This window comes from Podarcis muralis, chromosome 11 (assembly GCF_964188315.1).
Source record: "Podarcis muralis chromosome 11, rPodMur119.hap1.1, whole genome shotgun sequence".
Taxonomy (NCBI): Eukaryota; Metazoa; Chordata; class Lepidosauria; order Squamata; family Lacertidae; genus Podarcis; species Podarcis muralis.
In genome coordinates this window covers 44155390-44179660 of record NC_135665.1, presented here as the reverse complement: position 1 = coordinate 44179660, position 24271 = coordinate 44155390, and the positions used below count along the sequence as shown (strand labels likewise).

The 24271-nt window shown below is 41.0% G+C and overlaps 2 protein-coding genes across 3 annotated transcripts in view; one reads left to right on the top strand and one right to left on the bottom strand.

Annotated features, from left to right (window-relative positions):
* PLPP1 (phospholipid phosphatase 1) overlaps positions 1-24271 on the bottom strand; it is a 91069-nt gene that overhangs the window by 37797 nt on the left and 29001 nt on the right. Inside the window, exons 2-3 of one of the 2 annotated variants that reach the window (XM_028749107.2) lie at positions 17044-17195; positions 9495-9775 (exon numbers count right to left, since the gene is read on the bottom strand). In XM_028749107.2, the coding sequence (XP_028604940.1) occupies positions 9495-9775; positions 17044-17195 (433 nt within the window). The remainder of the gene's footprint in view (positions 1-9494; positions 9776-17043; positions 17196-24271) is intronic. The other variant, XM_028749106.2, reaches the window with a different exon arrangement.
* On the top strand, positions 4452-6554 carry LOC114606652 (granzyme A-like). The gene is made up of 3 exons (XM_028749108.2): positions 4452-4478; positions 5345-5617; positions 6071-6554. The coding sequence occupies exons 1-3, from the start codon at positions 4452-4454 to the stop codon at positions 6233-6235; spliced, it is 465 nt and encodes a 154-aa protein (XP_028604941.2). The 3' UTR covers positions 6236-6554.

Sequence of the window (24271 nt, the reverse complement as noted above, 5' to 3'; positions counted from 1 at the left end):
AGTTCTGAAAGCCTATGAAAATGGAATTTTTATTGCCTGGCACCTGTATTAAATTGACTATAATAAATTCAAGACAGAAGGGACAGAGCTACTTCCAGTTGCTGGGGAATGGGTGTTATCTGAAAACCTACCCTGCAAGAAGAAAATAAGCACATCAGGCAGAGAGGTTTTAGCCCAGCACTACCTCTGCCATGCTAGCATTCTGCTTGCAGGGAGCTTTTGAAGTACAGTATGTCAGAGGGATTTTAAAAATGTGATCACCTCTTCCATCTGAAATGTTACAGATTATCCACTTTCCCCCACTTCATTCTGCTGCATCTGTAAAGCTAGACAAAAAGAGAATGAGAAAACAAGCAGATTGAACAAGGTTTAAGCATACATAAATGCCATGTAAACTATTGCTATTTAGGTACTTAGGTACCCCCCCCCTGCCCGTAGGGGCCAGTCGTGTCCGACTCTAGGGTTGTGCGCCTATCTCACTTAAGAGGCTGAGGGCCAGTGCTGTCCGGAGACATTTCTGGGTCACGTGGCCAGCGTGACGAAGCTGCTCTGGCGAGCCGGCACCAGCGCAGCACACGGAAACGCCGTTTACCTTCCCGCTAGAAAGCGGTACCTATTTATCTACTTGCACTTTAGGGGTGCTTTCGAACTGCTAGGTGGGCAGGAGCTGGGACCGAAGACGGGAGCTCACCCCGCCGCGGGGATTCGAACCGCCGACCATGCGATCGGCAAGCCCTAGGCGCTGAGGTTTTACCCACAGCGCCACCTGCGTCCCAAGATTTAGGTACTTACTATTTACTAAATTTCTGTTATTTTAATGGGACTTGGGCCCACCCAACATTTTGTTTCTAGCATCTGGAAAGTATAACACCACAGAAAAGAATTATCAGTTCTATGTCAATGTTCTATTTTCAATCATATGGCCAAAGTCCCATGTAGCTGGGATGAAAAATAAAACCTTTTGCCATGCTGGGGTTTTTACTCAAGAGGAGATCCATTGAAATTAATGGCAATTAACTTCAGTCACTTAATTCCAATGGGTCTACCCTGAGTAACAGTTGGTTGACTACAATTGTGGGTCTCCCAATCCCACAGGAGTGATTACTTCTGGGCCGCTGCATGGAGGTGATGCAGGCTCATAAACGTTGCAGGCTATCTGTCATCAACTTTTGTGGGAACAGCATTTAAATGTTTGCATGCCCATGCAGATCACACCATTGCAGTTTTGAGCAGCAACTATGCCAAAATGAATTGACATAAAATTCCATTGATGTGCCTATCAGCATGTGCTTTAACACAATTACATTAACCTTTCATCTGAAGCACAGCATATATAACACAATTTGATTAGTGTGTCTTATTTCTACTTAGGTCAATCTGCAGATATAATTGGGGGCGAAGAATCAGTTCCACACTCAAGACCTTATATGGCTGCCCTCATTATACCTGTTGAAGGTAACACATCCTTATGCGGAGGTACTTTGATTAAAAGGAACTGGGTGTTAACAGCAGCTCATTGTTTTCCGTAAGTATAGAGAAGTATGTCTATTCTTCAAAGTTCTTCCTGGTATCAGTTTTGCATGGCCCTTTAGGCAAGCCCTTTAGTTGTTATTCTGTCAGGTCACAGCCTTTTGCATCCTAGTATGAGCTGCTAGCAGTAGCTGCCTGCTGTAAGATCCAAGAAGATGAGAATGGCAAGAAAAACCAGTAGATCAGGGTTGGGCAACTTGTGGTACTCAAGACTAGATGTTGCAGGACTTCAACTTTCATCAGCCTCAGCCAGCATGGCCAGTATAGTCAGTAATGATGGGAGTTGTAATCCAGCAACATCCAAAAGGCCACAGGTTAGCATTAGCCACTCTGCTAATCATGGATTCGTGACTTACATGCAATATGATATTGCAGTGTGGGTTGAAAATCTGGGTAACATTTCATTTTGTGGTCCCAAGTTCAAAGCAGTACAGATTATTATGAAGTTAACACTTTTCCAAAGGACACACAATTGCATGTCACTTGACTACTTAGTATTTGTGGCTGATTCACAAAGGCATGCACATAAATTTGATTTTCCAGTGCTTGATAACTCACAGCTCAATGTGTACGCTTTATCTGTGGTGTTTAATCTGTAATGGCTCACATCACATGTGCAAGTCAACACTTCATTATGATCGAAGATGAAGATGATTCCAGTAGGAATGTAACATCCCCCTCCCCCTGCTTGGTTATTGTGCTAGTCAATATACTGAAACTGTAGGTAATTTACTGGTACAAAGCTGTGGCAGCTATTTTACAAGAGAAGTGGTGAAGGTGTTTTATCAGCCAGCAAACTCCTGAAAATAACTTCTCCAGAGTTCCTCGAGCTTGACTTCAAGGACGGGGGAACAGAACCTTTTATGTTCATAGTGTTAAAACAGTGGAGAAGATTTAATGAACTACTTTATAAAAATATAGAGTGAATGTAGCTGTTTTTAACTTCTAGAAGTCTTAACTTGATAGGTGTAGAGCAATGTTTCCAGATGGGGGCCATATGCCCCCCCCCCCAGGATATTCCAAGAGGGCCCCAGGTGAAAAATCTTTTCAGGTCAATTCAAAAGCCAAAGCTATTCAATGAAGGAGTCAGATCATAGAATCATAGAGTTGGAATAGACCACAAGGGCCATCGAGTCCAACCCCCTGCCAAGCAGGAAACACCATCAGAGCACTCCTGACATATGGTTGTCAAGCCTCTGCTTAAAGACCTCCAAAGAAGGAGACTCCACCACACTCCTTGGCAGCAAATTCCACTGTCGAACAGCTCTTACTGTCAGGAAGTTCTTCCTAATGTTTAGGTGGAATCTTCTTTCTTGTAGTTTGGATCCATTGCTCCGTGTCCGCTTCTCTGGAGCAGCAGAAAACAACCTTTCTCCCTCCTCTATATGACATCCTTTTATATATTTGAACATGGCTATCATATCACCCCTTAACCTCCTCTTCTCCAGGCTAAACATGCCCAGCTCCCTTAGCCGTTCCTCATAAGGCATCGTTTCCAGGCCTTTGACCATTTTGGTTGCCCTCCTCTGGACACGTTCCAGTTTGTCAGTGTCCTTCTTGAACTGTGGTGCCCAGAACTGGACACAGTACTCCAGGTGAGGTCTGACCAGAGCAGAATACAGTGGCACTATTACTTCCCTTGATCTAGATGCTATACCCCTATTGATGCAGCCCAGAATTGCATTGGCTTTTTTAGCTGCCGCGTCACACTGTTGGCTCATGCACCTCTGTTTGAGGGGGGATTACACAGCTTAGGGCAGTGGTTTTCAACCAGTGTGCTGTGGCACCCTGGGGTGCCTTGAATGATGGTCAGGGGTGCTGTGGGCTTCTGTTTCTGTTCCTCTTCCCTTCCCTTCCTCCTCTGATGCCCTCTTGCGTCTCTGCCTCCCAAAGGCTTGCATAGCTGTTCGTTGCAGCAGCCCTGGCTACAAGCTCCCCCGGTGAATGATGCCTCTGGGGCTGGCCAGGGGGCACTTCCCAGGCCCCTGTGGGGCAGTGTCAGGAGGCAGCTATCTTTGGGGCAGGGGGCAGCAGCTAAAAGACCAGGGGCAGCAACTGTGGCTGCCCAGAGGACTCCCAAGGAGAGGGGAGGAGGTGGCTGAGGAAACACTCCACAAGGGAGTGTGTTTGAAAAAGGATGAGAGGCTGCAAGCTCTGCAGGCAAGGGTGACATAACTGGGCTCCTGAGCTCCACAGGGATACTGCAAAAAGAATGTAGTTGGTCAAGGGAGCCGTGTACTCAAAAAGGTTGAAAACCTCCGGCTTAGGTTCTCCTACAAAGAATACCATCTTCTGGGTAGCCATCTGCTGAACTTCCAAGGGCAGCAGCACTACCAAGAGGAATCTCTGCTGATCTTAACAGCCAAGAGCATCTGTTGGGTAGGAGGCAGTCTTTCAGATATTATGACGTATTCTGTATCAGGAAACAGACGCTGGCTTTCCATTCATACCTTTCTGTGCAATGCCCAGTAGACTTTGGCTTCTCAACCACACAGTAAACAATGGGGTATTATATCCTGTACTGTTTATATAGACAATTAAGTTCAAAATGGATAAAAAAAACAGCAAAATATTACATGTTTATTCAGAAGGGTCATTGTGTCTGTGGGGCTTATTCCTAAGTATGTTTCAGACTGCAGCCTAAGTATGCAGTATGCAGAGTGTGAAATGTACTGTATGACAGTATACACAAGAACATTGTGTAAAGCCAAAAACATAGGAGAGTGCAAAACAAATATTAATGCACTTGCTGATCAAATGTTGATCAAATCTTTGATCTTTTTTATCTTTTCAGAAAAGAAAGGAAAAAGTAAATTCCACAAGCAATAGTTTTTCTTGGTGCTCGTTCCCTAACTGGAAAACAACAACAACGCATTAAAATTATTGGAAGATATGGTCACCCACAATATAATGAAAAGACGATGGAAAATGACATTATGCTTTTGAAGGTACTTTTAAATGGAATGTGAATATTCTGGGGCTAAAAAAAATAAATTCTATACTTATCTTTCTAAGTATCTTTCTTGTCAAGTGAATTGGATGCCTTGAATTTTAAATAGGCAACAGTGCAATCAATGCACATGTCTACTCAGAGGTAAGCCCCACAGAATTCAATGGGAAACATAATACAGCCTTAGTTGGTTATTCAACTAGAAAGCATAGGAAAGTGTAGGTGTTATTCTTTGGCAAAGTTAGTGATCATCATCTGGCTGTTCTTATTCAGCCTGCCTAGTTATATGAGTTTTCCTGGGAGACTTGCCAAAGCCTGAGCTTAAGCAACTTCTACAAGAAGCATAAAGCAGAGCTTCCTCCTCTTTAGTCTCAATATTGCCCTTGTAGAACTCAGCAATAAGGATGGATCCAAAAATAGAATTAGTTGGCTCTGCTTGTCATTGGCTCCACCTACTGTTGGTCTCCCAGCCCTCAGCTCTACCAAGCCCAATGGGCGCCACTGACATGTCATTACAGACTGATGATTGGTTTCTCCTACAGATTATTTTTTTAAGTAGCTGAAGGCTGAATCATTTAGATAACTCATTATCATATAGTATAATAGTAATATTGTGCAGGTGCGGGTGTGTAGTTAAGCAGGTAGGGCTTTCTGATCTTGGAACTGTTAATTCCTGATTCTTTGATCATCTGTAGTAACGCTACCTGTTTGTCACTGAATCATTAGGAGAAACAAATGTTGTACATTATATTACAAATATGATATAGGTCTTACAATGTACTATAAAATAAAAGGAAGCCTAAAATGAGATTATTCAATTGTGCTTTGTTTATAAATACTATTTCCCTTTATTATTCTTTTAAGATGGAGAAAAGTGCGAAGATTGACCAACATGTCAAATGCATTGAGCTTCCTAGCACTTCCAATGATGTTGAGGCAGGAACACAGTGTCTAGTAGCTGGGTGGGGAATTACTGATAACAAAAGCAGGAATATATCCACTATGCTTCGTGAAGTTAATGTCACTGTTATTCAGAGAAGTGTCTGCAATGATGAGAATCACTATAAGCATTTGATGTATGTGACAAGTAACATGTTGTGTGCAGGAGATGACAAGGGAGGAAAAGATGCTTGTGTGGTAAGAGTGTTTTTATTTACCCTTTCTGTCTTCCTTAAAAAAGCTATCAACTGATTAAAGAACTTAACCATCTACCTATCCACTGTTTGACAGATAAATAAATTTGTATTTAATCAAAGTCACATGTGTGTCTATGAGCTATTGAAAAAGTGTACAATAAACTGCAGTGCAATCCACATGTTTACATGGAAATAGGTTCCAATATATTATGAGATGCTTACTTGTAGGAATGTATATTTAGGGTTGCAATTCTAAAAGTTAATGAACAAAAACTCGTGAATAAGAGGAAAGCAAAAAGCAGATCCCCATTTGTTTCAGACATTCAAAAATGTGAATGTTGAATGCATCACTACATATAACATTATGCTGAACTGAACTACTCTTTTAGACTCAATAAATGCAAGAGCTGGATTTTTCAAAATGGTAACATGTCTCCGTTTAATCTTTTCCCAGGGTGACTCTGGTGGTCCTTTGATATGCAATGGGAAGCAAAGAGGCATTGTCTCCTTTGGTGCTAAATCAGAATGTGGAAATCAACGCTACCCTGGTATCTATACTCTTCTCACAGAGGACTATCTTGCCTGGATAAGAGAAATCACAGAACCTTTTACAGGTTGAGCACTTGGTTTTATGATTCTCTTTCCAGATACTCATGAATTAAACCTCTCCTTTTTCTTTCTTTTTAAAAAGAGAATGTGATTTAGTTTATGCTAATCTCTGTAGCTGTAGTGAGTGCCCTATATGTAACTGATTTAAAGTGATGAGGAACCTGTGGTGTTGATAGACTACAAATTCCATCTTCTGTGAACTGGCCCTGACGGCTGGGGCTAATGACAGTTGGAAGCCAATAGCATTTGGTTCCCATCCCCTATTGTACACTGCAAAGCTGCTTCCTTCATGTGTAAGAATGCCATTTGGATCTCATGTGTTTTTATAAAGCTGGGGGAAATGTGCTTTTCCACTACAGAGGAAACTACTTACACAGTAAGCATGGATGAACGTGAAAGAACCCTCTCCTCAAATGGCCAGTGTGAAAATTTTGCAAAGAAGTTGGGACATGTCTCCTATTGTACAGGAGCTGATGTCTGGGTATTCATTAAGAATTAACTGCATAGTTACTTACAGTGCAATGGTAAACATAGCTACTTCATAAGTGTCTTTGTACAAGATGGCAGCCTAGCCTTTGGCTTAGGATTGGCTTTGGCAAAAACAGTGTTGTTAAGCCTTTAACTGCTGACTTCCTGTGGTAACCCTGAGGTTGCCCAGGGATGGGGGTGGAGAACAATGAAAGCACTCTAATTTTGTTTTCTGCCAGTACATCCCTTCTCCACAATAGCAGCCATTGTGTGACTGGGGCACACAACACTCCAAATATATGTCCACTAGTCCAAAAAAGACCCAATATAATTATCTCCCAAATTAGATAAGATTGAAGGTGACATAGAGCTTTTCCAGTTTTGACAAATCACCTTTTAAAGGTAAAGGTACCCCTGCCCGTACGGGCCAGTCTTGACAGACTCTAGGGTTGTGCGTCCATCTCACTCAAGAGGCCGGGGGCCAGCGCTGTCCGGAGACACTTCCGGGTCACGTGGCCAGCGTGACAAGCTGCATCTGGCGAGCCAGCGCAGCACACGGAAACGCCGTTTACCTTCCCGCTAGTAAGCGGTCCCTATTTATCTACTTGCACCCGGGGGTGCTTTCGAACTGCTAGGTTGGCAGGCGCTGGGACCGAACAACGGGAGCGCACCCCGCCGCGGGGATTCGAACCGCCGACCTTTCGATCGGCAAGCCCTAGGCGCTGAGGCTTTTACCCACAGCGCCACCCGCGTCCCCAATTTTAAGCTGCTGTTAATAGGTGAGCTATCAGTTCAAAGTCTTCCTCTGGTATGATGCCCTTAAAATATAAAATATTGCTACAAAAGGTCCCTTAGAAAGACAAGATTCTAAAGGCTCATTACGTCTCTCAGTTCAGATTCCCTGAAAGTCCTAATTATAACGTACTCACATTAAATGAAATATATACAGGCAGTGTGCATCCAACTGACACACACCACCAATGTGTGGGTTCTTTTGGACCCAGAAGAGGGCAGAACGGGACAGAATGTACTGGGGGCATAACAGGGCAGAATGAGATTATGCGTGTGGGGGCCAGAAACGGAACCTCTGCACAAAATGGTTGCAGCCAGTATGCATTAGGTGCAGCAGTGGACTCTGGGCTTTCAAACTTCACCAGTGGTATTCAGCACACACCCCACCACTTGCCTTCTGTTCTAAGTCATTGCTGCAGTGCCCTCAAAACTTGGTGCCATGTGCAGGCAAACCAGTCGTGCTCCCTTCAGTGTATGTGTGTGATCCTTAAAATTCAGACAGAGTTAAGTCAAAGAATATTCTTCCAAATCCGAACTCATTTTTCTAATGGTACATGAGTACACATACCTTTCTAATCATATAGTTCCGCTAATTTAATTATATGTCTAACCTGAAGAAAACATTTAACACAATGATTAAGTTTTTACTACGTAAATGCCTTGGCTGCTGGCTGGGGTTTAACAGGAAACCAACAGTTCCCACAAGCGCAGCTATTCTGCAGGTTGCCAACCCCCTACTGATGTGCTGCCACCATTTCAATTCAGTTTTATACCATGAAACCCTTGCCTGTTTTAGAATGAACTTCATTTTACTGGCAAGCACAACAGCCAATATTTATTATTTAAAATTATGCTGATCTTTATTTACTAAGACATTACAGTTGTTGACTACATCCTCCTAAGAATCCAGAGACTTGTGGACTGCAAAGCCTTACCTAATGTAAACCAATGTTTTAAGTTAAGTCTATTGCTTTCAATAGGTCAACTTTAACTAATGGTGGAAATCTCCCATACAGTTGGAATGCACCTCAAAGATCATATACCCCCTTTGTTAATGCAGAAAAAACTGCTGCAAAGCATCCCTCATAGGTGGCTTTCCAGCCTCTGCTTAAAAATTGCTAATGAAAGAGTAGACACCACCTTCTGATGATTTTCCACAGTCAAACAGCTTTAGTCTTCCTGAGGCTTAGTCAAAATCCCCTTTCTACTCATTTGAGCCTGCTAAAGAAAAAAAAAGTTCCACAATCTACATGACACCTCTTCAAACATTTAAATATGGCTATCATATCATTTGGCTATCATATCACTTCCTAATTGTCCAGGTTAAATATAACCAACTCCATTCTAGTTTCAAGAACTGTAATCCAAAGAAGTACTTTTGGCACAAATCTTCTGTCCAAACGTCTGTCCTCTTATTTTTCAAACTTGTTTTGCCGCATGGCACTAGGAGTGTGGAGGAGAACAGTGTTGGTCTACAAATGACTCAAAATGTTCTCTTGGATACATGAAAACATCTGCATGATTCTTCAGTGTCCTTCATCAGGATCTGTAACAGCTTATCCTATACCTACCTGTGCCATCCTGCTCTTGATGATGCCATTACATTAAAAGGAATAACTTGTGACCAAAATACTGATGCAAGCCTTAATGTTACAGGATTTGCTTCCCACTCTTTGTACAGCTGAGAGTGCTGCATCACTGAAATCTTAATATGTGGACTAACAGCAACTACAGCAGCTTGTAATTATTTGAAATCAATTAACATAATGAATTCAGGAAAATGCGTTTTTCGTTCATGGAAGCACTTACCTCAGCAATACATTCTGCGTGCTGACAGTAGACAAATATGAGTTCATACACTGAGCTGTACTTCAAGTACATCATCACCACAAAACTCACTTCTGCTGGGATCAGTACCCCACTTAGAAAGTAGTTAGAATTTCCACTTCTGCCAGGAAATTTCATCATACAAGTCTTCATGCCAAAATATCTTAAATTAACAGACTCACCTCGCCTCATTAATCTTTGCTTTGTTTCCAAGGCATTTGAAGTTTTCAATGTAACCTGCACTGCAGTTGATCCGTGGCCAGTCTGGTACACATATGTCCAGAAAGTGAGGCCTCAGTCTACCTATAGAGTATTTGGCAATGTCCGTAAGAGACTGGCTAATAGCTGCGCCAAAAATGAATGTCCCAATGGCTTTGTAAAGAGCGGCAATATAGTTGTTCCGCACAAATGAATTGGAGTGCAAGCGGTTGTAATACACAGAAAGTGCCTCTCCTATGATTATCTGAAATAGAAAAAAAGAAACCAGAAAGACATGAGTTAAAGAAACACCATTAAAATGTTATATCTGATATAAAAGTTGCTCCGTACATGGTTAAATATGGCGGGGTTTCTTAGTTCATTTTATTGATTTTCAGGATAGGTAAATTTGATTTTTGACTATGTGAAATTTAAGTAATGATAAAAAGAACAAACAATTTCTGGAAATCATTTGGATGTCTGGTTCGAATGGCTGAGCCAAAAATCACTGAAGTAAACAGGAACCTCTGTTTTCTTTCTCATTTGATTATGAAGCAAAGGCTTAATGAATGAATGGAAGGCAACCCTTCACCTTTTTTTCCAGAGATAACAACCTTTCCCACACTACTTCACAAAAGACCCAGTAGTAGCACCCGCAGCACACAGCACATTTTATTCCTCATCAAGTTTCCACTCATTCTTAACCTTCTACTCAAAAGAAATAGTTTCTTTGCCAAGAACGTGATCATTCTGGAAACTCAGGAACCAAGTTGAAGGGTTAGACGAGAGCACAGTTGCCAGGGTTGCTAAAGGCCAGATTTTAACATGGGAACCTCCCATGTTTCAGCAAAATGGAATATTTTAAAAGAGCATCCTTCCTCCAGGATGTGAAGCTTTACTGAAACAATAAAAAAAGTGCTAGATTTGGAAATCTACAGGAAGATACAGCTTTGTAACTTGACTGTTATGGGGGAGGTGATGTTCAAGTTTAAGCAAGTTGGTTGCATGAGAAGCATTCATGCTTGTTGTTTCATAACTGGGACTAATTTTAGTTTCTCCTCTTAAAATAGAAGTCTGTGCACAACAGAATAGGAAACAATTCTAAACAGTAGTTGGTCCACAAGCAAGGTTAGAGAATCACAAGAGTGGGTAATTTCCAGTTAAGGCAGGGATGGGGAAACTGTGGGAATTCAACTGCAATTCCCAACAGGCCCAGCCAGTTTAGCCAGTGTCAGAGATTATGTGAATTGGAAGCTAACAACATGGACTATAAGTACCTGACTGAAGTTAAGGTGGTTAGAAGATTTTCCTCTTAATGAAAATCTCTAGCCAAAGCTAAATGACAAAAATCTACTTCTACAAAAATGAATACAATTCCTACTGTGGCAATGTTGGATATGCACATTGGTTAGCCATCCGTCACTAACATATCAATATGCTGCAAGTGAATCAGTAGGGCATCATATACAATAGGATCACGAATGTTTACTAGGCCTTTAAGATATCCAAAAGCTTGCGGATAGCATATGATTAAATAAATATTTAGGAGCCTGAAACAGAATATAGGGAACAGTGGGTTATACACCAACATCCAGAACGTTGTCCACATAGCACCTCTGTCCCATAGAATTTGATTTTAAGTATCACCACCACCGCCCAAGAATAACATTTATTGCATTTATAAGGGCATAAACGGGAATAAATGTTTTCCATTTGTACTTAAATCTCTGTGGATTCTAGCGTTAATAAGAAGCCTTTCCACAAAACCCAATGGCTAAAAGATCTTTCCGAATTCACATTCAGTCATCAACATGGAGCATCCGACAGACCTTACATGTGTAACTAGGACCTGGATGAATACCATAGGTTCCGTAAAGGCAGGGCTATTCACCAGTTTTGCTTTCCTTTCTTTCGGAGGGATGGGTGGGCAATGGAAGCACTTATTCCAGGCCTCATACAAGAAGGTAACCACAACAACACTGAGAAAACTGACTGGTGCAGTGAGAAAGAAGCCCCTCAGGCCTCCCAGAGTCTTTACAAACTAGTCAGGATCAGCATTCTCAGTGATAAATTTATGCAAAACATGGTGTGATATGCTATGTAACATGCCAGACAATCCACCTGAGAACAGTTATATATTTGAGCACGGCTGCTTTCTGTGCTTCCATCAGCCCCACAGGTGGTAACTCATTTGTATACAGACCTTCCAGTAACATGCATACCAGTCATCCGAGACAGAATTCTTGGAAGCTGGTTTAGGAGGTGCCCTAGGACATTTGCTCCAAGAAATTCCAATGTTATCTTGGGTGATGCCTCCTCTCAGAAACTGATGACATACAATGACCTCACTGACTTTAATGCAGCTGGCAAGGTGCTTGACCTGAGATTGGTTTCAGGCGCTTGGTCACATTTATTGGGTGTTGCTTGGTTACCACCTTGAGAGAGTTTCAGGGCAGGTGCTTATCTAATTGTTAACACCAGAGCCACTCCATTGTTTTGTAGCTGTATAAACATTTAATTTCAATGTAATTATGCAGACTTATGAGAAGAGTTAAATCTCTACCCTTCCACATACTGTGGTCACCAATAGCTATTTTCAAATCTTAGGGGGCTTCTGAGCTTTGCCTCCTTACCAGGCAGATTCCCTAATATATTTGGCTCATACCCTACTACAGTTCAGGTAAGTTAGTGGATTTAAGGAAGCTAAAGTCATGGGCTGAAAACAAATGTCAAACCAGCAAATATTTGCTTGGTAAGGGCACATACCATGGTACTGGTACATTTCTCAACACAAAGTGTATTAATGTCACCTTTGTTAAAGGAAAAAGGGGCTAGTCAGAGATCTAGCTTTTCTAAAATAAATCCTAGTAAACACAGTGGTACCTCAAGTTACAAACGCCTCAGGTTACAAACGCTGAAAACCCGAAAGTAATTGCTTCCATTTTCGAACGCGCCTTGGAAGTTGAACAGCTTCCGAGGCAAATTTCTCAATTTTCTCCATTGAAATTGCCCACCATTTCGGAAGTCAAACGGTCTTCCAGAATGGATTACGTTCGACAACCAAGGTTCCACTGTATTTTTGGTATCTCAGGGACTGGATGGCACCCCAACAAATTCCATATACAGAAAATAACTGGTGGTTGTTGAATTTTACTCCAACACTGATGATGATACTTGAGTGCAGCAGGTTAGCTTAGGCAACAGAAGACAATGAATGTGGCCCACACACCTGTCCTCCAACATCTCACCGCCACTCCCTGCCACCCCAGGCAGTGGCCTCACTCCACCCAATGGTAAGGTCAGCCCCAATGGCAAGCCTAATTATACTGGACTTAAAAGGCAACAAGTTATACTAATGATAGTGGTGGCTCTACAGAATTGGAGCCTCAGTTCTTAAAAGCTTTAAGATGCCATGTGCCTTAATGTTTTCATGTTCTCAGTTTTGAATAGCAGGCTGTAAGATACCGGTTGCCAACTTTTTGTGCCAGTAAGCCCATTTAGAATTTTGATAAAGTGTCCTGGGCACTATTAAGAAAATGGCTGCTGAAGGGACATCACATAGGACAAAACAGCTAGTGGTATGTAATAAAATGTGGACATGTTTAAGAAGACATGTTCAATGCAGGAGAGGCTGAGCAAGCACAAACAGGAACTGAATTAACAGTCATGCATTGTAAAGTGTTTGGGAGATATTTACGAAGACCTTTTGCAGGCACCACAGAAGGTACTGGCAAGGACACTGGCATTTGTAGGCATTACGCTGGCAACCTCTGCTACGGGAATTATGTGAATAATAATAATAATTTATTATCTATACCCCGCCCATCTGCTTGGGTTTCCCCAGCCATTCTGGGCGGCTTCCAACAAAACACTAAAATACAATGATCTATTAAACATTAAAAGCTTCCCTAAACAGGGCTGCCTTCAGATATCTTCTAAAAGTTATTTTAAAAGTTATTTTTCTCTTTGACATCTGGTGGGAGGGCGTTTCACAGGGCGGGTGCCACTACCGAGAAGGCCCTCTTCCTGGTTCTCTGTAACTTGGCTTCTCGTAGCGAGGGAACCGCCAGAAGGCCCTCGGCGCTGGACCTCAGTGTCCGGGCAGAACGCTGGAGGTGGAGACGCTCTTTCAGGTATACTAGACCGAGGCCGTTTAGGGCTTTCTGAATTGTGCTCGGAAACGTACTGGGAGCCAGTGTAGGCCTTTCAAGACCGGTGTTATATGGTCTTGGCGGCCGCTCCCAGTCACCAGTCTTAACTGCGAGTCTTTTAGTTCTTATGCTCTTACAGTTGTTTTAACTGCGTGTTTCTGTTTGTTTTTAGCTCTTACCTGTTTTAATTATCAGTTTTTATCCATCCATTATCCATTATCCATGTTTAATCTTGTATTTTATTCAGATGTTTTATCCTATGCTGGTTTCTTTGTCCTTATTTGCTCTAACAATTATCGGTTAAAAATTCCTAACTGCTATTTTATTTATATGTTGTTTTTTGTTTTTGTTCTTTTATTCTGATCTGTGACCGTAATAAAGTTCATTCATTCATTCATTCATGCACCACTATGGTGAGACAGTATGCGGGCAGTTAGGGTCTCAGCCTGCGTACCAGATGGAGCTGATAAACAGCTGGCCTGGACAAAGAATTGACCTGCGCCTCCATGGACAGCTGTGAGTCCAAAATGACTCCCAGGCTGCGCACCTGGTCCTTCAGGGGCACAGTTACCCCATTCAGGACCAGGGAGTCCTCCACACACACACCCGTCTGCTGTCCCCCCCAAACAGTACTTCTGTCTTGTCAGGGTTCAACCTTAATCTGTTAGCCGCCATCCATCTTCCAACCACCTACCTGATCTGAAGGAAACCCAGCCAGATGGGCGGGGTATAAATAAATTATTATTATTATTATTATTATTATTATTATTATTATTATTATTATGTGGGTATCTCTTGCTGATTAAGACCAGACCCGGAGGCAGGGATAGTCCTCAAACGACGACTAAACTTGCCTGTGAAGTATATGCAAGCCCTAGCAGTTGTATCACTCATTCTAGAATACCTGAAAGATGCAGCCCACTGAATGAGTCAGAGCTACCTCATATTGTAACCAGAACAGAATTGGTGTAATATAATCCAAACTCTTGGCTCCCACATTCTGTACTATTTCCAAACAGTATTCAAGAGTTCATTGCAGCTATCTATCCAGAACCAGCTGCACACCTCCATCAAAAAATGATTTTGGCTATTATTTGCTTGGCTCTGTTGTTATAGTGCTTTATGCAGGTGTTTTAGGTTTTTAATTTTTCACCGGCTCTGAAATTGCTTGCAATGAAGAGCTGGGTAGAATATTATCTCTCTCTCTCTCTCTCTCTCTCTCTCTCTCTCTCTCTCTCTCTCTGTCTCTCACTCACTCACTCACTTTGGGTTATCTCCCTCCAACACATGTGGATCGAAACAAGTCATCAGGGCTTGACATATTTCAATGCTGCACTTTTAGAGTGTTAAGTACTCACTGCATCTATGGCTTGCATACACATTTCTGTTGTTGTTGTTGTTGTAGTTGTTGTTTTGTTATAATAGCATCATATTGAGAGTAACTGGCTTTCCATAAGATAAATGTAAAAACTTGATATATATTTTTCAAAAAAATGTTAGAAATCCATCTGGTTTTTTTCTTTAATTGTCTAGCATAAGCAAGAAATAACCAGACACTGCCTTTACTCTTGATCATGCCCATGGAGCACTGAGGATCATCCTTGGCTGAAAAGTGTTGAAACTGCTTTTAGAACAGGGAACATTAAAAATAACTAGAGACACTGGAAGGAAATGAGTTCTTTGAACAAAGAAGGCTGCAGACAAGTTTATTTTTGCTTGAACTGAGGGGCAGAGAGAGAGAGGGAGAGAGAAAAATAAGAATTACAAACTCACCTTCTCATCTGTGTTGCAACCAAGCTAGCAATTTGTCTAAATAGCAACTTTGGCTCTACTTTTACAAGTTAGCACTGACTGCTCAGTACACCTGAGCAAATGACCACATTTTAGTTAACTATAACACAATCAATTTTCCAGTAAAGGAAAAACTTCACTAGAAATAGCTTGGTCTATAGCAAACATATATGGCATGTAAAAAATGTGATAAGATGTCCATTTATTTTTTATTTTATTTAAAGGCAACCATGAGGACCCTGATGAATTGCTTGGGGGGGGGGCGTGTTTAACCCTTCCTCTATGCCATTTTTCCTGAAATAAAATTACATGAACAGTATTAGCTTTACAGGGATGTAGAGAACACTAGTTGAAGTGCTGTCCCTGCATTTTTTCATCTGCAGTGGGAACAGCAGCTTTGGTAGTGATTTAGATCAGGAAAGCAGCCTGTCAACAGAAGGCATGACACCTGTGGGCAAACTGGCCTTTTGAGTGGGGGAACGGACCTTTGGGAGAGCATACAAGGTAAATCCATACCATGTAAAATCGAGGTGCCCCAGAAAGAAGGCACATATATCAGCTAGGTTCCTGCAGAAAGTCCACCTTATCTCAATTGTTTTACTGCTCTGTAGCCCTGAGCAAGGTAGATAGAATCAAACTGCCTAAGGCAGTGGTGGCCAAACTTGGGTCTCCAGATGTTTTTGGACTACAACTCCCATTATCCCTAGCTAACAGGACTAGTGGTCAGGGATGATGGGAATTGTAGTCGCAAAACAGCTGGAGGGCCAAGTTTGGCCACCACTGGCCTAAGGGCACCATCTAAAAGCATAAAACTGTCTTTTAGTGACCATTAGGGGGCTTAAACTATTCTCCTCATGCCTGTGTGGAGCTATAGGAAGATAGGTTGGGATGGATATATTAGTTAATGGAAATGTTATGGAATTAGGGTGGACGGCTGCATAGATAAAAAATGTTTGTATCAAGCTCAAGACTACCAATCAAATATTAAATAAAGAGCAAAATATTCAAGGTTCATTTTTGTTCTCTTTAGTTGGATCCAGTTTTAACATGTTCTTATCATGAGGCTGTTTTTGTTTCCCCAGATGTCTCAGAACTTTAGAACTTCTTCCCTTACCCATGCTTTGAAAACACAGCAGGATTATCCTATTTCAGCTGACTTTTAAGAGCAAGCAGTGGGTCGGGTCTAGATTTTCAATTCTTCCATTTGGAGTCTAAAGAAAGTAGATAGTGTATGTATCTATATGTGAGTGGGTGCTTAAATATTGCATTAGCTGCTCTGAGGTTTTAGAATGGAGCGGGCTTTACATGCAAATGAGTAAGATAAAAAGCATTAATAAACATTGTTTTTCAACGTCTGAAGATGAATGTCAATCCACCTTAACATTAGGCAATTTTTTCTAAATAAATGCTTAGCCATGGAGCAATGTCATTACAGTATTATTGCTCAGTTTCGCTTTCACTAAGAATTGAAACTTCTTTCTTCCAGGTCAGGAAGAGTGCTCTCCTTTGACATCATGTTATCCAATAGCAAACAAGGTATGACAACTTTTCAAAATGCAATGTAATGGAGGAAAATGAGCTGGAAACTTACAACAATTAAATCCAAGGGAACAATTATCCCCGCTAACAATTCATATGAAATGGTGTCTTCTTTGTAAGGATACTGGATGGATTCATCATTACAGAACACTCCTCGTTTGAAGGGAGTATTCCTCGCAGTCAGAATTGCAAAAGGCAAGCCAACTAGCAAAAAGAATAAGATAATTATTTTACACAGGGTATTTCAAAAAGGTTTAACCCCAAGCACTTTCCATCCAGAGCAGTAAGCAAGAGCGTGAAGGAGACATGCAGCAAATAGTACCACTTCACCTTCACATGCTGATTTAATGGATGCATTAAAAGCTTTTAGCAGAATAATTTTTTTACAAAGGGAACAGGAAGAGCTTTCCAGCATCTCTCCACCCACACAAGTGTGGTAAGTGCACATTCAATTTGTAAAATTTGCGCTCTTCAAGATAGTTTTATGGCAACTCCAGTGCCCTCAGTGTTAGCTTGTTGCCCATAAGCAGACCAGATTTGCAACTTCATCCCAAGACAACTTTTCTACACAGGGACACTTGTGAAATGGAATGATAAGTGATGCCAAAGCAGGAGGAGACAATGTAGAGGAACCTGGTATAACTTGGTCACTGCTTGTTCTGTAAAGCATCCAGCATTATCGCTGACTTCTGCCTCAAACTCTGCCTTCTACACACTCACCTTATATGAAAATATCTTCATCACAAGAATCCATAAATATCCATCAATGAAAATAAAGCAGAATTTCAAAGCCTAAGCTAGAATACATTTTAACTTATTTTTAGTTGAGGCAGGCTCAAGACTGTCAAATGATGTAAGTAAGCAAACTCAAGCTTGAATCCAAACAACAGATCAGAAGACAATGATTGTAGGAATGATAAGCAAAAGAGATGTAGGAATGAAAAGGACACACAGGCTTCAACTCCTTCTAGTCCCTTAATCTTATAAACTTTGGGATGCTCCACACTTCATTGCTGCAGCTGGAATCTGAGGGAGGGGTAGTGACGAGAATCACATTTTGACCTGCTCAACCTACAGATACTACCTCAGAGGAGGCATAATTTGCCATGAAGCTGGCAGGTAAGACCACATAGTCAGTTAAGTACATCTAGGCTTGCAACTTATTTCTAGAAATGAACGTAATGCGATGAGATTGGATAAAACCAGTGCTTTGGGGGGGGGGTGTAGGAGTACGCATAACCCTAAACATTTTGTGAATTTAAGTTTGGCCTCATTGAGGGGCAGTATTTCAATATGAGTAGGAAAATGAGAGTACCCCTAAACTTTTTTTCAGAAAAAAACACTGGATAAAACTAATTCCAGAATTGGGAGCGCTATGAGCAAATTAACATGCAAAGTTAACAAACCTAAAGAACAGGAGATATACGGTACTGCAAAAAAAGTGGTAGGAGTTCAGCTTATCAGCAAACTACAAGGAATCTATCTTAGCACCAAGTGCTCAGCATGAACATCAAAATTAAATCTGCTAAGAACTACACTTGTATTTTTCTTAGATAATAACAAAATGACAAAATCTGAAAATGGTGAACACTTAACTACAGAAGCCAGTTAATAACATAAACATTACTTCAAAGACATAACCCCATGGAACATTCTGCTTTACTGGAATCAAAGACTACAGAGTTCCACTTGTGATCCTTAAAATTTTATTTGCACAAACATCAGGAAAACATTGGTTTATTGACCATGCAAGTAACCCAAATATTAGAATGTGCCCATTATGATACACATGTCAAAAAGTAATTTTTTTTTTTAGAGAAGTAGGTGTTGTTCCATAATTAAGTGTCAGATCAGCCCTCGGAAACCCTCAATGGCAAAATTCCATAGTGGTCAGAAATATATAGGGATTAATATATGTCCTTTCAGGAATGCTGGAGGTTGTGGCCCCTATTCAACAGGACTTTTTAAACACCTCAGTAAAGAGGGTGGGGTAAATTGATAAAAAAAAGCCCTAATTAGTAGCTGAAACCTATTTTGTTCATCAACAAAAAAATAAACATTAAAAGGTTGCCAATGAAGGAAATCTGCCCAATATCAACTGTCCATAGCAAACAAAGTACAGAGCTCAAATGTAAACAGAGAAAACAATGAACCGAGGTACATATACGTATTCTACAACAAAAATCTCTGCCATGGAAGCCTAACACTTTTAATCTACTTTAATAATTATATCAGGGAATCTTCCCATTTATAATGCTACTGGAGGATGGAGAGACAAGTAGGCACAGAAGACTAAACCTGCTGCCTCCCTTGCACACACCACTATATCAATCATAGTAGTTCAGCAAACAATGTACAGAGATTTCAAAACTGTTCCATGTTTCTTAAGATTATAATTTTTCTACACTTTTATAAAACAAAAACAGTCTCAGGAAGACAGCTCCATGTTGCACGCCAAACTTTGTGTGGTATGGCATGCACAAAGTCCAAGCAATAAGTAAACTTCACTAATACAAATAGGAGCTCTGCAAATTTACATTGAGGAGCTTTGCAGTCTAAGAACCATCTGCTCTTTTTGCTGTTATCTCTTTCTTGTCTCCTGTCATAATCTGCATATTTCAACTGAACGCCCAAGAACTTGGGAACAAGGTCATTTGTTTCTAATTTCTCCAGGCATAGTCACACAAAGTTTTTAATCAGTATGCCTTTAAAAGAGATTTGCACATTTCCAGTTCTAATCTAACACTGAAAATATTACAGCATGGTACCAAATCTTCCAATAACTGTTATTTTACTCATGTTCCCTCTGTCCAAAATGCTGAAAGCTGGCCTGCCAATGAGGATGGGCAGAATTAATCAATCTACCCGGGGTAGGAATTTGTCAGTAACTTCTCAACAGCCATTACCCAGGAAGACCTTATGAAAGAACAAGGAGTTAGATGAGACTCTCCTCTCAGCTGGGACCAGCCTCATTCCTTCTCTTCCTCATAATGCCTAAATTCAAGCCAATGCATGACATGACAACATCCTATCAGACACTGCCCTACCAGTCAATGAGACAGAGCAAGACACACAATCACATCCTATTTTTATTTATTTATGAATTTATTTATGGAATTTATATAGTGTCCTATACCTGCAGGTCTCAGGGTGGTTCACAGTGTAAAACCAGAATATAAAACCACAAAATACATAATCCTATCACATATGTTAATTCTATGTTGATAGATTTAGACATTATGAAGAACAGAAGGAAAGAGATGAAGTAATGTTAATTCCTTGTATAGTTTTGCCCTAAGAGATGTCTGAGAATGCCCAGCACCCACATACATACACACTGCACAATGAAAACTACTCATGAAATTTTCAGAAGCAGCTTTGTGATGCAGCCACACATGGGGGTGGATAAGGGACAAAGTGCTATGCAAAACCTACCCATCCTGATCACTGCCAATCTTACAGTGACCACCTAGTTTAAAGTACATTATTCATACACTTTAAAACTTATCTTTCCTGTTTGTTTGTTTGTTTGTTTGTTTGTTTGTTTGTTTGTTTTACAGTTTAGATTCTCATGCCAAACTTTGCACTCAATTACAAACTGATATTTTCTGTGATCTCTGCGTAAATTTTCCAGACCCTAGATATAGAAAACTTTATTGCATTCATCACGGGGGAGGGAGTAGTAGAATGAATTAAAAATCCCATGTGCAGATAGCACGGAACAAAATAAACTAGTTCAGAAGTAGTACTGGAATACTCGGCATGGCAAATGTACCTCCAACCTCTTTCAAATTCATTTTCTATTTGCACTTCAATGTTTTGTGCATGCTCCATCTTCAGTTCAGGCTGCAACAAGCTCTATCTATTTGAACAAGCCCTTTTGAGGATCAGGCTGGTCAAATCAGTAACTGAATTAGTTTGGCAAAGATTTTAAAGGGAGTTCAAACGTAAGGCTTAAGTCTGTTTGCATTAGTCTTTACTCCTTAATTAAGAAATGTTTTGACAGGAAATATTAGTTGATTTATTTTTTGCATTTGCATTCCACTCTCTGCTCAAGGCAGTGTTTTAGCCTCACAAACAAGCCTATCGTGAAGGTTAGGCTTAATGATTGTAACTTACCTAAAGACACTCAAGTATGGTCACTCATGAATGGGAGGCAGGAGTTTGAACCTAGGTTTGTGTGCCACATGCAAACCCAACAATAACAAGTGCACAATACTGCCCATCTGGCTAACCACATTAATTATCTAAACTTCTCAAACTTGTTTTTCAACATTGCTGCCTAAACAAGTGTTTCAAGGCCTGCTTTGAGATCATTTATATAGCACTTTTAAAATGAAAAATAAATAATGTGCCAAAACACAATCTTGTCTGGACTATCCTTACAATAATAACAGCTTCGCACATTAAAGGCAAACGTGGGTTTGACACCAAGTATAACTTAGTTGGATATCACCCATATGTACCGAATTCACACTTTGCAATCTGTGGAGCAGCCTTAAATCCTATTTGATACTTTAAAGATGTTAATACCTTTGGGGTGGGGGGAGATGGGGAGGAAAAGAAAGATACGTATTACTAATACAAGGCAGATTACAGCTAAGTTCAAATATGAAGAAATATTTCAGATCCAAGACCATTATTCTATGCATTGGGCTACACTGCCTGCCACAAGCTCATTATGGTCAACAACAACAGGAAGTTACTTAAAGGAATAGAAAATAGAGGTAATTTTTTTTTAAGCCAGTCATGTTACTAAGGTGTATCTTGTTTTCACCACTCCCACAAAACCTGCTCTTACACCTGTGAAACCCAGTCTACTTCCACTTGCAGTAATGTTTACATCCTGGCACAGCCCTGAAACAGGTTCTAAAGGCACAGCCTAAATTCCTTAGGAAAAGGCTGCACAAGGGAGGTTTGTAATGTGCACATTCAATTTTGTGAGCATACATCTTATATACAGGAATGAGAGTTCATAAATTAAAGCAAGTCCCAGAATAGTAGACATCTTTATTGCCACAGGCAGAGCAAATGTAATTACTCTTTAAGAGGGAGGGGGAGAAATCAATCACTGCTGAACCATGGGGGGAGGCAGCCCCCTTTTGAGTTTTTTCTAAAGATTTTTCGTACCTCTGCAAACCTTGGGGTTCACCCACGCATGCCAATGCCTCCCTCCTATTCATGGGTGATGCAATTATGCCACATAAGGGCAGGCACTGTGGGAATGAGTTTATTTTTAGTATATACAAGTGCGGTCTTGCAACAAAACGTTGCAGTGTATCTGCGATGTGTGTGTTTCCTGAGCCTGTGGTTGAGGGGGTTGAGAAAACAAAGGTTAACAACAAACTCAGGCACTCTGCTCTAACTCAGATTCTACTTCATGTGCAAAAAAATTCTTGTATGTTTCGTTTTGGGACATTAAAACTGCAATTAGTCTGCTTGTAAGTCATTGATGGGTGAGGCTTCTGCACACAACTGAGTGCTGGATTTGGCATGCTAAAAAATCTGAGAGGGCAATTTAAATAGATTTGACTTGCTGCAAACTGAGAGGCATGAGGGAGCTTTGACTGTGATTCTGAACCAGTGTTAGGCCTGCCCCTGATCTCCAGTATTAACTATGGAATACGTTTGAGGGCTGCCGTAAGCTACAGTCTCAGCACAGCCCATATGAACAATAGCTGCATAACAGCAAACTACAATGCAGAAGGTTGCTCTATACCAGTCTTTGCCACCCTGGTGCCCTCCAAATGGTTTGGACTACAACTCCCATAAGCTCCCATCAGCACAGCCATGCTGGCAGGGGCTGATGGAAGTTGTAGTCCAAACCGTCGGGAGAACACCAGGTTGGTGAAGGCTGCTGTATACTACTCACTTGGCTCAGCCTCCAAAGGGGATAAAAGCAACAGATAACATTGCAGGGTTACCATAAGCTACTTTCCTAGTTTCAACCTGATCCTAGACCTGCAACAGTCAACATTCCTATGGGGGCGGGGGGAGGAATCAGGAGGGATGGGATGCCTGCTAAGGGAGAGGCACTCCTCTTATGGTGCAAATGTACACTCTATTACATTTTACTGCAGGTCACACATGTACAAGTACTGTCCCTGGAATTAGTTATCTTAGCACTGAACATAGACAGCAACTAGACATGTTACTTGTGCGTAAGGAATTAACACAGGAAGGATTTAGGGGGCACTATTTATCTTAGGCAGGAAGAAGGATTAGGACCACAAGCGTGGGGCCTGGAGGGGAATAGCCCTTCCCAAACATACAGTCATTCCCCTGAAGCTGTTTTAGCCTCAGAACGTAAAACCTTTCATTATACACAGATGAATAATCATGAGCAAAATAAAGAACAAGACAGAATACACCCAATATACAGATTACACCCATAAAGTTTTACAAAGGCCTTCTTTTTATGAAGTAACTTTAAAAGAAGAAGAAGAAGCAAAATGGTAGGATATTATGTTTGTTCAGTTTTGTTCTTGCCAGGTTGCTATAGGAAAAAATGCTACCTTTAATCATTTACACACACTATTGTGTGTCTAACATACAGGTTAGTTCAACATAAAGACATAGTTAGTTCAGGAGGGCGTTTACTCCACAGCATTCAAATGGGCTCATCTAGACATCAACATCAAGTTATACTGGCTCACAACATGCAATTTAATGCTCCGTGTTTGTGCATTTTAAACAGATGGTTTCAGCTGTTCAAATTCTTAATGAATAATAGCAAAGTGACTCATTTTGAATTGTACGAGAGTCAAAAGAGGAGCAGCCCCAGGGAAATCACTGATCCTTCCCTTCCCTTCCGCCATGCTTCCCCCCCCCCCTTTTGCAGAATGTACTTTCATGTGCAGTGCATTCTAAAGCCAGGCCTCAAGGTATTAACTAAACAATAATCAAGAGCTTTCCAAGTTGTTCAGCACCAGAGATTCTGGTTCAGCAGCACCTGAGAATGGCTTTACAATCAAAGCTGGCAGAATAGTGAAAAAGACTGGCCAATGGCTCAATAGGCAGATGCCAAGTTTCTTGATTTAACACAGAGACTAATTTTGCTATTTGATCTTTATTCATTTCTAGCTTAATCAGGATACCCGATTGATATTTTTTCCACCAATATCCAATTCTGCAGCCCTATGCACACTTTCTAGGCGTAACCCTCAATCAACACACCAGGACTGACCTCTCATTAAACATGCAAAGAAACTGCCTACAAGTGGCATTGCTTGAGTGACAAATAAATATGGCTTAGATGTGAATTATACAAAATCCCAACT